At 43.9% G+C, this 13,924-nt stretch overlaps 1 protein-coding gene across 4 annotated transcripts in view; it reads left to right on the plus strand.

Moving 5' to 3' along the window:
* Positions 1 to 13,924, plus strand: part of TTK (TTK protein kinase) — an 894,856-nt gene that overhangs the window by 108,465 nt on the left and 772,467 nt on the right. For all 4 annotated transcript variants that reach the window (XM_078648117.1, XM_078648119.1, XM_078648116.1 and 1 more), the window contains exon 3: positions 10,387 to 10,612. In XM_078648117.1, the coding sequence (XP_078504243.1) occupies positions 10,387 to 10,612 (226 nt within the window). The remainder of the gene's footprint in view (positions 1 to 10,386; positions 10,613 to 13,924) is intronic.

Below are 13,924 nucleotides of genomic sequence, written 5' to 3' on the forward strand. Positions count from 1 at the left end.
TTAAAATTCTAGAAACGCAGGTCAAAACAATTTTTTATTTGTTGATTGAACACACTTGAAGGTATCTCGTAATTTTTTGTAAATTGATTGTAACCCGTCAGTTGTCATAAACCTGAGTGACCTGCCACAATGAAGAGTATTGTACATTAATTAATAACAGCTTTATGGGTTGGCTGACGTGTCATCTGGGAGTTCAGCTTCAAAACGAGCATATGCTGCCAGGAATTCGAGACCTCTGAATTTTGTATGCCAACTTATTTCTATTCCAACCCCATTTTAATTGCATTTGGAATTAAACTTATATCCTAAATGCTAGCTTCTGTTGTCATGGTCAGATAGACAATTCAGTTTGAAATACTTATGTTTGTACGTATTTCAGAGTTCGTTATTTTTGGATCACGGAAATAATGATTATAATAGTACCTAGCTTTGGTTGGTCTTTAAGAGGCGTTTACTTCAGGAGTACAAACATCTACTTGACTTTTTTTTTTGTAGCCAATAAAGTGAGACAATGCTAACATATGATGCAATAAGTTTGTCTTTACTTGGTGTTCTAATGAGTTTTTTGTGAACGAAGGACAACTGTGTTGAACATGCTGGTATAGTCGAGTAAAGGTAGCTACTAAAAGAAGTTGGATGTTGTAGCTTGCCACTGCTTCAGGAAAGGTGTGATTTGCAGATTTTTATGGAAAATGCTGTGGGCTTCTATTTTAGTACGTATGTTCTTTTTGTTTTCTTTTCATACCATTTCTCTTTTAATTCCAATTAACGTTATAATGTATTTTGGTTTTGCAAGAACACTACAATTTCTTTTGTTGGGGGACTTCTGGTTTACGAAATGTTTTTTTCTGCACCTATGTACTTTGTAAAATGGTCCACGTTTGGTTTAGAATTGTGTCTTACTTTATTTTGTGTTGTGCATTGATTCCTTTGACGATACTAACAGTTTCTAGTATTGACTGAATATACTTGTCATCATTGTCCAAATGCTCGGTCCGCTCTCGGAAAAGTACAGGTGCAGGTTCCTTTTTAGATCTCGCTGCGATTGCAGGGGCTAAGCCCCTGGTCGCAAAGCGGGCCTATTGCGATCGTGTCCGCTTTCGAGGAGTAAAAGGACTTGGACAAGAGACTGGCGCACGCAGCCTGCCGGAATCTGATCAGGTCGCGCGCGTGAACACGCGCTCCGATTCCGGCAGGCTGTTCAAACAGACAGGTACACACATGCAGAGCCCCCCTCCGCCGACACACACACACACGCACGCACACACACACACACACACACACACACACACACACACACACGCACCAGCGCACACACCCCCCGCCGCGCACACACCCCCCGCCGCGCACCTACACACAAGCACACACACACACCCCCCGCCGCGCACCTACACACACACACACAAGCGCTCCCCCCTACAACTACGCCCCACTTACCGCCATTCTTGGCTTTTGCAGCCTCCGCGGGGCTCTCCCTCAGGCATGGGAGCCCCGCTCTCAGGCACTCCGTGGGCGCGTGCGCGGGCTTCCGAAGACGGATGTCCCGCCTCACGGAAGGTTTCGGTTTCCTGGCTGCACTTGTTTGCTCTAATGCCCTGTGCACTGCCTACGCTACTGTGGTCTCTTAATGGAAGAAATTCATGGTGCCCGTGAAGGTGCTGCACATTCTAATTTTTGTAGTTTGCCAAATGTCTTCAATGTCTCCCAGACTAACCTAAGCGAAGGACTTGCCAAATAGTTCATTTCTTAGGAGCGCAGACACTGGGAGCTGTTTTCGATTATTTTCCGTTGCTGTTTGCTTCCCTGGAGAAGAGAAACCGTGGGCGGGTATGTGCTTTTTTTTTTTCTCAACTGCCCCAGTCGCTTCTTTTTAATGCCAGCTTTTATAATTGGCAAATATTAGAATAAGAACTAGGCAGAAACATTTACATTCACAGCCTCTGCCGTGTTAGGATTTGCACAAGACACAACACACACAACCAAAGTCCTCCGGCAATATTTTTTTGCGTGCAACTGGCATAGCGCGCAATTGGCCATAAGACCGGCATCTCCGCGCTTTTGTTTGTCCGGGAATAACATCTGTGCTGTGTTTGCGGTAGGAAACCTTTCTCGTGCTCCCTTCGCCTGTCCTCTGTGTTTGGGCTGACATTTGACTCAGTGGTGCCTCTAAGATGCCTGCAGGGTGTGTCTCCATGCATTGTCCCGCTATTTCCTTCGTCCATCTTTGTTTCATGGGTGTTGCACATCTACACAGCAATTGCAGCAGAATATCACGCTATCGCCACCGTGATCAATATCTGTGGTATTTCACGCCCAAGCTTAGTGTAGTGACACGAGTACAGAAAAATGCGTATTTTTTTTGCTTGCTTGTGTGTTTTTTTTTTTTTAGGTGACTAGGAAGCGGTAGAAACTGCAACCTGACAGCCTGCGCAAACAGAGGAAACTCTCTGTCACACACGCATAACTCATGTGCACTAAAATAGTTTATAGCGCTTGTGAGAAGTTGGCCTGATATATAGTGCTCACTATTCTAGTGGTCACTGTGTATCATACCAAACAACCCTTATTGATGATTGGTTGTAAGTCAACCTTTTAGACCAGCTATCCTAGTAGCATGGACACGAGCAGTCTTCAGGCTAAACTCTAGAGGGCGTGTTAAGCCAGCTGTTTTACCATCACATATACCCCTTGAACACCAAGTGAAAGGACACCACACAAGTTGTTATGAAAATAAAGGATATTTATAACAAGTCTACCCTGAACTCTTTATGAGTCAGGGAGCTAAGCACAATACAAAACTCTTAAGAAAATACTTTAAGTTGCACAATTTACACAAATGCCCGAGGGGCACGAAAAACCATATACACAAAAAGTGGAATGCGAAATACTAACAGGTAAGTAACAAGATCCAGAGGCTTCAGGATCGCTAGGACTACACTACTGAACCTTAAGATTACGAGCAGTAGGTCTAGGGAGATCGTGTGCAGAGTGTGCACTCTCACGCGGGATGCGGGAAGAAGTCTATGGATGCTAGCGTTTCTAAAGTTACTGTTTCCGGACGAATCCGACTAGATAGACTGAAAACGACAAAGGATCTGGACACCTGGATAGTGAACCTGTGCAGGAGTACCGAAATACTCAAGTTACCTATCCCAGGGGCCGCGGCTGCATAGGGTTCAAAAGACGTCGGGAATCCTCGTTGAAGTCTATGGAGCCTGAAAGAAGAAGTTGCTGGCAGGCGACCAGTGAAGATGTTCGGTGTGATCCAAGGCTGGATCAGTGAAGGAGACGACCTGAAAGCAGAGGGGACTCAGTTCTTAATCACTAGCCAGTGATTATGTGGGCACCAGGATGGCACCGGATGAAGTCACCTCGACCAGGCGAGTGGGCGACGCTGGACTCTGCAGTCACACGGGCTAGGAGGCGTTGTCGGCGTCCAGGCTGGAGGTGCGAGCTGTCCCACGAGGCTGTCAGCTGTCGGCGATGCTGGACTCAGGATTTGAGCAACAAACCTTGGCAAAGGCAAGCCCACGCGGTGGAGTCAAGATGGCGTCTGGAGTGGACCAGGAGGGTCCGGGGTGCTCCTCTCTTGGTAGGGAGCAAGGGCCAGTCTGGAGCAACCAGACCAGCTGTGAAATCGTCGTGGTACGTCGTCAAGAGGGTCACTAGCCAACAGGCAAGTGACCGGACAACGTGGCAAGCAGCAAGGAAGCAGAAGGGCCCCACGCAGATCTCGTGGATGCTGGGAGGCTGGACTTCGGTGCTGGAGCTGCTTAGGGTTAGGGCTTCTCAAACCCCAATGCACTTACTCGAGGGTCTCTTGGGGGTCGTGCTGGAGAAGCGTCGTGCAGGTCTTGAAGATGGTTGGTCCCACGGGTCTCGTCGCACCCACGAATCTCAGCTGGGCTGGATGATGTAGGTAGAGGTCAGAGATGGCAGGGAATCTGGGTCTCGTTGAGCTGGGCAGTCTTGATCCTGAGGATGGACTTACAGCAAACCGCAAGAGCTTCGATGGTGCCTGCTGGTGCAGGGTGGCTACTCCTTAGCCACAAGGGAGAGTCTTCAGAAGAGTCAAGAGTTCCTTTCGTGGAAAGTAGTTTCAAGATTCAAGATTATCTAATTTGGGAAGGGGGCCTGCTCCTACCTTTATACTAAGAAAAGGGGCTGGCACGCGACTAAGTCCTGCCCTATGGGTGGGACTAGGAAGTTGGGTGGTTACACCCCTCTCCTTTGTCCGGTCTCTCCCCAGCTCAGTGGCTGGTGTGCCCCAGGAACTGGTTTGAGCCGGCATATGCACAGTGAGCACCGGGGTGCCACTTGCAGTCACCTTCCTTTCAGCCCTGCCTACCTGGGATACACAAAATCCTGTCTGGGATGGTGCTAGCACCGCCCCTGACAGGAAACCCTTTGTCCAGGCCTCCGTTGCTGGAAGGACTCCCAGCAGCAGGAGGGCAGACTTGTGTCTCGGTGGCAGCATCCATTTTGTGGAGCTGAGGCTATGTCTGACTTTAACCGGGGTTCACAGTTACATACATGTCGTGTCCCTCTAGAAGGGTGGAATGCTAACCCCGTCTCCAGAATTGGCGAGGGGTTAGTATTCCAATTCGTATGACACCTTACTCGACATGTTTTGATAAAGCTATACCAAAGTTAGCATTTAACCGCGAGGATTATAATGCACTTAAGAGTATATGGTATAGCGTTATCATGGAACAGCTATTTGGACTTGGTTCCGCAAGCTGCAAACGGGCTCAGCTCATGCCAGAGCACCATCTCACATAATTCCAAGCACTCTGCCTTCAAGATTGATAAGGCCTGCCATAGGAGTGACTGATAGGAATATATGTGTCCATTATAGGGTTAGATATAGGAATACTATATCTAAAGCAAAGGGTGTTTACACCACCTTGCCCCAGCTGTCGTGCAACCAGTTGTGTCTGTTTGGGTGGCCAGCCAGGGGTGGCATAATACATGCTTCAGCCCCTGGTAGGCCCTGGGTACACCTATGCCCTGGATACCTAAGGTATGCTGTACAGGGACTGATAAGGTGGCCCAGTACCAATTGGTAACATGCACCTAAGGTACATGGTTGTAATTTAGAGAGAGAACAGCTAGGCTGTGGGTCTGATTAGCAGGCCCACAGCCAGGGAAAGTCGTAAATCAGTGAAGCAAAAAGCAAAAATCTGGGGTGGCCATGGGATTGCAGACCCCACTCTCCTACAGCGCTGCCTCCTGAAAAAGGCAAATCGTTAATTCAGCTCAGCAAAGTGGCACGGAAAGCTACGTGCACTATTGGTTTTTTTTGTTGTTTTTTTAAACGCTCATGGAGTTAAAACTAACCACTTGAAATAAATATCAAATACATTCAGCAATTAGTCTCTTTGTGCATAAGCATCGAGTAAGCCGTTGGTACTCGTTTCTTGACCTGGGGAGGGTGAAGATGTAGGTCGGTTTTGTTCAAGGCTAGTTCGACCTCTGGCATGTGATGTCAGCCCTCTCCATCGGACAATGGTGCACCCTTTCTCCTCCAGCAACTCGTTACCGCTTTTTACATTCTCATGAGCCCCTTTTCCGTTGTGTTCCCTTCTCTCTTCTACTATTTCTGTTCCCTCTCACACATGCAGGCTATGTGTCCCCGTCCTGTCACTGTCTCTTCCCTTTCTCTCTGCTTGCGACCCTCTCTTCAGTCGCTCCCCATGTCAGACTGCTCTCATTATCCCATTATAACTGTTTCCTCCATATTCTTCATCTTCCACTCCATTCCCCACTGTCTTCCCCTTCCTTCATTGCTGTCATCCCCTCACCTTGTCTCTCTTTCCATATTACCTTCCCACTTGTCGTTTCTCTATCTGCCTACCATCTCCCCGCCCCAACTTTACAATTCTCTCATTTCACTCTCTTTCTCTCTCTATCCTATTCTCCACACCATGTCGTCTATGTGTCTCTCTTACCGCCTCTTTTTGTTTCTTTTCCATCCTCTGGTTTCACTTCTCTCTTGCTCTGTTTATTTTTTTCTCACTATCTCTTCTCTCCTTTCTGCTCTCACTATTTCTTCTCTCCTTTCTACTCTCTCTCCTCTTCCACCTCTCTTTCGTACTTGCTGTTTGCCTCACATTCTCCTCTTCCCCCTCCCACGGCTTGCTCTTAGTTCCACTTCTCTTTCCTTTCTTGCATTTCTCGTTCTCTCACTTTTTTCTCAGTAATTAACATTCTTTTGCGCCTTATCTCTGTCGTCTCTCTAGTCTGTTAATCCCTCACCCTCAATCCCCCCACCTCCTCACTCACCTCCTCACTCACCTCCTCACTCACCTCCTCACTCACTCACCTCCTCACTCACCTCCTCACTCACCTCCTCACTCACCTCCTCACACACCTCCTCACACACCTCCTCACACACCTCCTCACACACCTCCTCACTCACCCCCTCATTCACTCACCCACCCTCACACAACACAGCACAACAAAACACAGCACAACAAAACACAGCATAGCATAATAAAACAGAACAAAGCATAGCATAACAAAACATAGCATAGCAAAGCATAGCGAAACACAACAAAACATACCATAACAAAACACAGCATAGCATAAAAAACAAAGCATAGGATAGCAAAACTAAACATAGCATAGCATAACAAAACAGCATAGGATAGCAAAACAAAACATAGCATAGCAAAACATAGCATAACATAACAAAACCTAGCATAACAAAACACAACAACGCATAGCATAACAAAACATCATAGCTTAACAAAACATAGCATAGCAAAACAAAACATATAATAGCATAGCAAAACATAGCATACCAAACACAACAAAACATAACATAACATAACAAAACATAGCATAACAAAACAAAGCCTAGCATAATAAAGCACAACAAAACATAGCATAGCATAACAAAACCATTATAGCATAACAAAACATAGCATAGCAAAACATAGCATAATAAAACACAACAAAGCATAACATAACATAGCATAACATAGCATAGCATAACATAGCATAGCATAGCAACACATAGCATAGCAACACATAGCATAGCAACACATAGCATAGCAACACATAGCATAACAACACATAGCATAACAACACATAGCATAACAACACATAGCATAACAACACATAGCATAAAAAACACATAGCATAACAAATAGCATAACAAATAGCATAGCATAACAAATAGCATAGCATAACAAATAGCATAGCATAACAAATAGCATAGCATAACAAATAGCATAGCATAACAAATAGCATAGCATAACAAATAGCATAGCATAACAAATAGCATAGCATAACAAATAGCATAGCATAACAAATAGCATAGCATAACAAATAGCATAGCATAACATAACAAATCAAAGCATAGCATAGCATAACAAATCAAAGCATAGCATAGCATAACAAAACATAGCATAGCAAAACACAACATAGCATACAGCATCACTCCGCACCACCACAGCATCACTCGGGGGCACCACAACATCACTATGTGCTACCACAGCATCACTGAACGCCACAGCATCACTGAACACCACAGCATCACTGAACACCACAGCATCACTGAACACCACAGCATCACTCATTCGCCATCACAACATCACTCAGCGCCACCACAGCATCAATCTGTGCAACCACAGCATCAATCTGTGCAACCATTCAACAACACCTGGTTCAAATATGTTCTCTCAATGTTTCAAGCTTTATTACAAATGTAACAAAAAGATGTTAATATTTCACTTCTGTTCTTGGATTTTCGTCACAATAAAATACACTGAACATAATCTTCACAAATGTAATTCACAAAAGTTTAAGGTATTGACATTATAAATTACAATAGCTTTTATTTAAGTATTCATAAATTTTTTTTAAACCATTGTTATTTGTAATATCAATACATCTAAGTCACGTAAATACAACAGATATTGCATTACAAATGCTATAGGTGTCACATTTGCGAAAGTTAAAACTATTGGCATTGTAAATGCCAAAGCTATTACTTTCGCTATTTTCAAAACCAACACAAATACAAAATTTGTCTTTTACAATACCAAAAGCTCAAACGTTCCTAATGCGAGACCTATTGCATTGCAAATGCTTGTTATTCTTGCTCTTGTTCTTATTCATATTAGTCATCAAAACTACACGTTATCCAATTAATACTGTATATGATAGTCACAAAACAATCTACACAGGTTTAAATTGTGTGGATTAACAAAGCCCATTCTAGAATTTGTGTGCCAGACTTACCAAAAAGATTTGCAAGATCGCATATTGTCTGTGACATAGTAAGATGACCTGAAAATGGATAATGTGGAATATGCTAGAGTTTGCATGATGTAATTCGAGATCAATGCACTGGAAGTGGCAGCAAATGAACTGACATTCAATTAAGAATTGCTGAGTATTGTTCAGACCGAAGTACAGCTGTGACCCATATGGCAATTTCACGGAAGAAAGGTTTGAGAAGAGTGGAGTGCCATACAGTTCGCAAACAGTTGCATGAGCATACGCTGCAAGCTTAAAATAGAGAACGGTGATTAAGTATAGAAAAACTTGAGCTTCAGTAACTATGTTCTGATTGGCACTGCATGAAGTTTTAAAAATGTATGTTGTATAATTGAAATTGACAATATTTTGAGAGGTGATTTGATTTGAAAATATTGCTGGTGATTTCATTGAAAGACCCAAAATAATATGCAATTAGAACAGTGAAGATGGTAGTGAGTGTGAGCAGGAGGGACCAATTACCCAGTTTATACTTGACTGTAGGAAACAGAATATATTCTGTTCTAGAGGGCTCATCTACAAATGATGTAACCTACATTTGACTGTACAGCTGAAAGATGACTGACCAAAAATCCTTTACATGGGTTACATTTGGTACTTAATCATCAGAAAATACATCAAAATTAATTTGCCCACGTTAAACACTGCTCCAAATCACGATAAAATATTTTTTTCCCTTTAAGTAAAACCGTGCATTTGATCTTCAATTTGGAAGAGGAAAATAATTAGTTTTAGCTAAGACTCTAAAAGTTGTGTGGATGCTTTTAGCCCCTGGAATTCAGGGAGCGGTAATGATGTTCTCTGAGCATGTGACTTTAAGCTTACCAGATAGTATAGTTGGTTGTTTGGAGAGGCCGTGCTTATATATTCGGGTGTGGGATGAATGCGGCGTCAACGAAGTTCGTTGTTTAGGCTCCAATTTGACTTTATATTTGTAGGTTTGACAACAGATGTTTGCTTATCTATGCATTATTGTTTATTATTATTATTATTATTATTATTATTATTATAAACTTTATTTCCAATAACTCCGCCATAAAAGCAATGGTACATTACGAACAGCATCAACTTCATTAAAAAACATGGTCATTCATTGTGCAATAATCATATGAAACTCACGATCATTCTCCTGGTCCTCTAAACAGTCATCTTAAAATACTCTTAATAGTACATTAAAACTGCATTAAATAATTACATGGGTTCCTACAGCATAATTACAGTCATACAATCTTTAAAATGTTCCTGTACTTCAACTATGACTCTAGCATGAATCCATGGTAGCCCTCTCAGTCAAATCTGGATCTCCTTGATCTTAACATTGCACTTAAGAAATGCATAACATACACTGTACGATCAGTTTTCAATAGTTGCAAGTGCAAAAGGCCAACACATGCTTGCCTGAAGCCCATTTCTTTTAAATAGGGTTTAAGAAATTGTGGCCTAGGATCGGAATTTGTTTTACATAAAAAGACAAACTGTAAAATATCCTGTGTAGAGCAATTATATCAGCCACAGGGCCCCCTGCCCTCAGTGCTTGCTACAAAACCAGGAGGAGAGGCAAAAAAGTGGTGGAGTATATTAAATCTAAAACGGGTAATTAAAAAAACGCTCAAGAGGGTTAGTTAAAATTGAGGGGTTAGGCTCCATACCTGGCGTTGATTTGAGTAGCGCATGAGCTCTTACCGTAAGCTTATTAAGTTCATTACCTTCACGCTCAGCACTGTTTGTTCTAAAGAATAGATCTTTAGTTAATTTTTTGTCCACCCTCTTCACTTTCTCATAATTCATGGAAATATCTGGTCTTCCAAGGGCACTAAAGGAATCTTTAATATAGCTTAGCCAAGGGAGTTTCAATGCATTATCCATGGCAAGACAATCCATGATTACTGCTTTATTAAAAGAAGCCTCTTTGTTGGACCATATATTTACCCAGCAGAGCAGAGGCTTAACTGCAACTAAGTCTGTGATATATTTGACCCCCAGTTCCTCGTGTACAGCGTATGTGGATGCTTTCAGAATCTGTCTTAAAAATGTATTTTGGGTGGTTGTAATTTTTCAACTGCAATCTATGCAATAACTGTTTTCACTTCTTTGCAGACCATTCAGCTTCAATTAGTTTGCTGATGACGATGGGAAATAAACCAGAAGAATGGAGGAGTTTTTTACTTAAGGCAGAAAGTAGAGGTGACCCTCGAGTAGACCAGGAGTTGCTGAACAAACTGGTAGACTTGTATAGCCGAGCAATTACGGTTCTCCCTGCAGAAGAACACAGTATAAATGAAAGCTATGCCAGAATTCTTGTCAGGTTTTCTGAACTTAAAGCGTGAGTATTAGCGATCATTGTAACATTATTAATGGCTGATTTCTTGTTGCTGACAAGCTAAGGGATTGCGCAGAAATGTTTGATTTGCTTAATACTGTTTTTGGATGTATGTTGTGCATTTCTGAAAGGAGAGTTGTCTCTTTCAAATGCAAGATTAAAAATTTGGAACAAGCCTTGAAAAACATCTGTAATTTTTACTTTTATTAAGTTTCATGTTGTAAACTTCAAATATTGAAGTTGATAGCATGACATGAGTGATGCCAATTGAGGTGTCATTAGTGATGTCATCAGTGTTGCCACTGACCATGTCATGACTGATGTAATATGGGAGGTCATAAGCAGTGCATTGTGGGGGCATAGGTTCTAGTTAGCTTAGGTAACTATAACTGCTACATTTCAATGGTTTTGTATGAGTGGAATCTGAGCCCAACTATAACGTCCCTGTAAACTTTGCGCTTTTTACAGTGAATTTCTAAGGTTTTTGAAATTTTTATTTTCTAACTATAATGTCCCTGTAACCTTTGTTTTATTTCAGTGAATTTCTAAGGTTTTTTTAAATTTCATTTCCTAACTGTAACCTTTGAGAGAGTGTGTGAGTGAGTACAAGAATTACTCAGTGGGTTTGTGAGTTTCTCAATGGGTATTTGAGTGGGTGTATGAGTGTCTCAGTGGGGGGGGGGGTGGGTGGTGTCTGTGTGAGTCTGAGTCGGTCTGTGAGTGTGAGTGGATCTGTCAGTGCATATGCAAGTGTCTCAGTGGGCCTGTGAGTGAGTTGGTGAGTGAGAGTGAGTAGGTCGGTGAGTGGGTGCATGAGTTCTCTTTGTGGGTCTGTGAGTGGGTGTATGACTGACTCAGTGGGTTTTGAAGTGGGTGCGTGAGTCTGAACAGGCCTGTGTGTATGTCTGAGTGCCCTCTGTTTTTCCCTGTTTTCCCTTTTCTGCTCAGTTTTGCTTTATTTGCAGTTTTTCTGCTGTCTGTGTTGCCTTCGCGGCTCATTTTTCTGCTCTCTGCTTTGCCCTCTTTAGGGTGTGTATGGAGTTTTGGATGGCAATGATAATATTAGGGTTTAGGGTGAGCATGGGTTTTGGGGTGACAAGGGTGTTTTTAGGGTATGCATAGGTTTTTCAGTGGTAAGACGCCTATTGCAATGCACAGTTGGTGGGGTGGAGGGTGTTTTGACGCAAGGCCTAGCCTAGCATTGTGCTGCCTCAACCCAAATTAGCATTTGCTCCTATCCACCCACCCACCCAACCTGCCACCCACTGTCTAAGTGCATGACCCTGCTCTCTCATTACAACCCTGTGTGTTCTACCACTGCCCTTCCCGCCTGCCCTGAACAGTTAGCTTGCTGCCCCATCCACCTCCTCCCTACCCTCTGTTGTTCAAGTCCATACACCAGCAAGCATGGTCCAATGTGCTGACACTGCCCTCCATTTAGCTTGATATCCCTGCCTACTCTTCTTGTTCTCCATTGCCCAAATATATGCCCAATCATTGCCTTCCTGCTTAGCCTCTGTGCTTAGCTTGCTGCCCCTACCCTCCTTCCCCTGCTCTCCGATGTCTGTGTGCATGCCCCTGCGCCCTTCTTGTTGCCCACCATCTTCCAGGGACATGCCACTGTCCCTCCTCTCTACTTGGAGTGTTCTGTTGTGCTGCAACTGCCCCTCCCACCTGCCTAGCAAGGTCAGATGGATTTCCCCTGTCCCTTTCACCTCCACCCTGCCTGTCCGAGTTCATGCCTCTATACCCTTTATCCTCCCCTCCATGGTGCATTTTTCTGCCACTCCCTTATGCCCTTCATGCTCTGTGGTGCTGCAACTGCTTATCCTGCCTGCTCTGCGTGTTCTGTTTTCCCTTCCCCCTGCCCTCTTTTGTCTGTGTCCAGCCTCTACCCCTCCTTTCTGTCCTCCATAGTCCTTTATGCATGCTGCTGCCCTCCTCCCTCTTGCCTACCGTGGCCGTTGTGCTGCCACTAACCCTCCTGCTTGCCATGCATGGTCTTCTGTGCTGCCACTCCCTCCCACCTACCCTCTGTGGTCAGCTTGCTGCCCCAGACCCCACCCACCTTCCCTTCTTTGTCTGTGTGAACACCATTATAATCTCAATGTTGCCCTCCATGGTGTGTTGTGCTTCCAGTGCCTATCCTGCCTGCTCTCCATGGTCAACTTGCTGCTCCTGCCCTAAACCCTTGCATTCTGTTTTTCATGTGCTGGCCCCTATCCACTCCCTCTTGCCTTGTCTGGTTCGTTGTCTTGCTCCTGCCCGTCCCTCCTAACCTTTATGGTCCATTATGGTGCAACTGTCCCTCCTGTCTGTCCAGTATGCCTCTTTCCCCTGTGCTACCTGTCCATGTGTATGGCCCCGTCCCCTCTCTATTGTTTTCAATGGTTCGTTGTGCTGCACTGCCGTCCCGCTTGCCCTGTGCAGTGTATTGTACTGCTGCAATCCCAAATGCCTGCCCTGTAAGGTCCGTTTAGTACCTCTGTCCATCTCCCTTCTGGCCCCTAGTTTTTTTTACCATATCCCTACTCCATTCCTCCTGCCCTTAATGATCGAATATACAATACTTCCCAACATTTTGAACTTGGTAAGAGCGAGATTGAGCAAACAAAAACCTGGAGAATTGATTTTCCATTTTTTGACTTGCTTTGAAAAAAGAGATTTTAGGCAGGAGACCGATAAAATAGAGCCCTTTTGGGCTTAAAAACATCAGAAATCTTCTGCCTGAACCTGGTCTGTTGGCATGTATGGTGGTACTGCAGCTGCCTGTTCCTTCTGCCCTCAATGGTCTGTTATATTGTCTCTGCCTCTCTTGCCTGTCCTGCATAGTTGGTTTGTTGGCCCTGCCCCTTTTTCCTCTGCCCTCCATGGTCCGGAGTGCTGCCACTGCCCCTCCCGCCTGTCCAGCATAGTCGGCGTACTGCACCCTCCTTGCTGCCGTCAATTATCAGTCCTTGCCCCTGACCTCTGACTCCCCACAGTATTGTACTAAACTAACAATCTATATTTATTACAAAAGTGCAGGGATGACTTCATCTTGATGTAATCAAAATTGTAATCGTAAAAGCATTTCCTTTAGAAATTATAAAAATGAGGGTCTTATTCCCATATAAATTATGGTTAACGCTCTAAATAACAAAAATGGGGACATATTTTCTGAATTCTAAAATAGAGACAAAGCACTTTTACTATTAAATGTTTTTATTGACCAAAAAGGAAGAGAGCTAGAAAAAGGACCGCTGTCCATTCCGCCTACAACCCAACGGGCCGGCATGGAGGGGACTGTGCACATACAATTCGCAAATCAGGGGG

Source organism: Lissotriton helveticus, chromosome 6 (genome assembly GCF_964261635.1).
Source record: "Lissotriton helveticus chromosome 6, aLisHel1.1, whole genome shotgun sequence".
Classification (NCBI taxonomy): domain Eukaryota; kingdom Metazoa; phylum Chordata; class Amphibia; order Caudata; family Salamandridae; genus Lissotriton; species Lissotriton helveticus.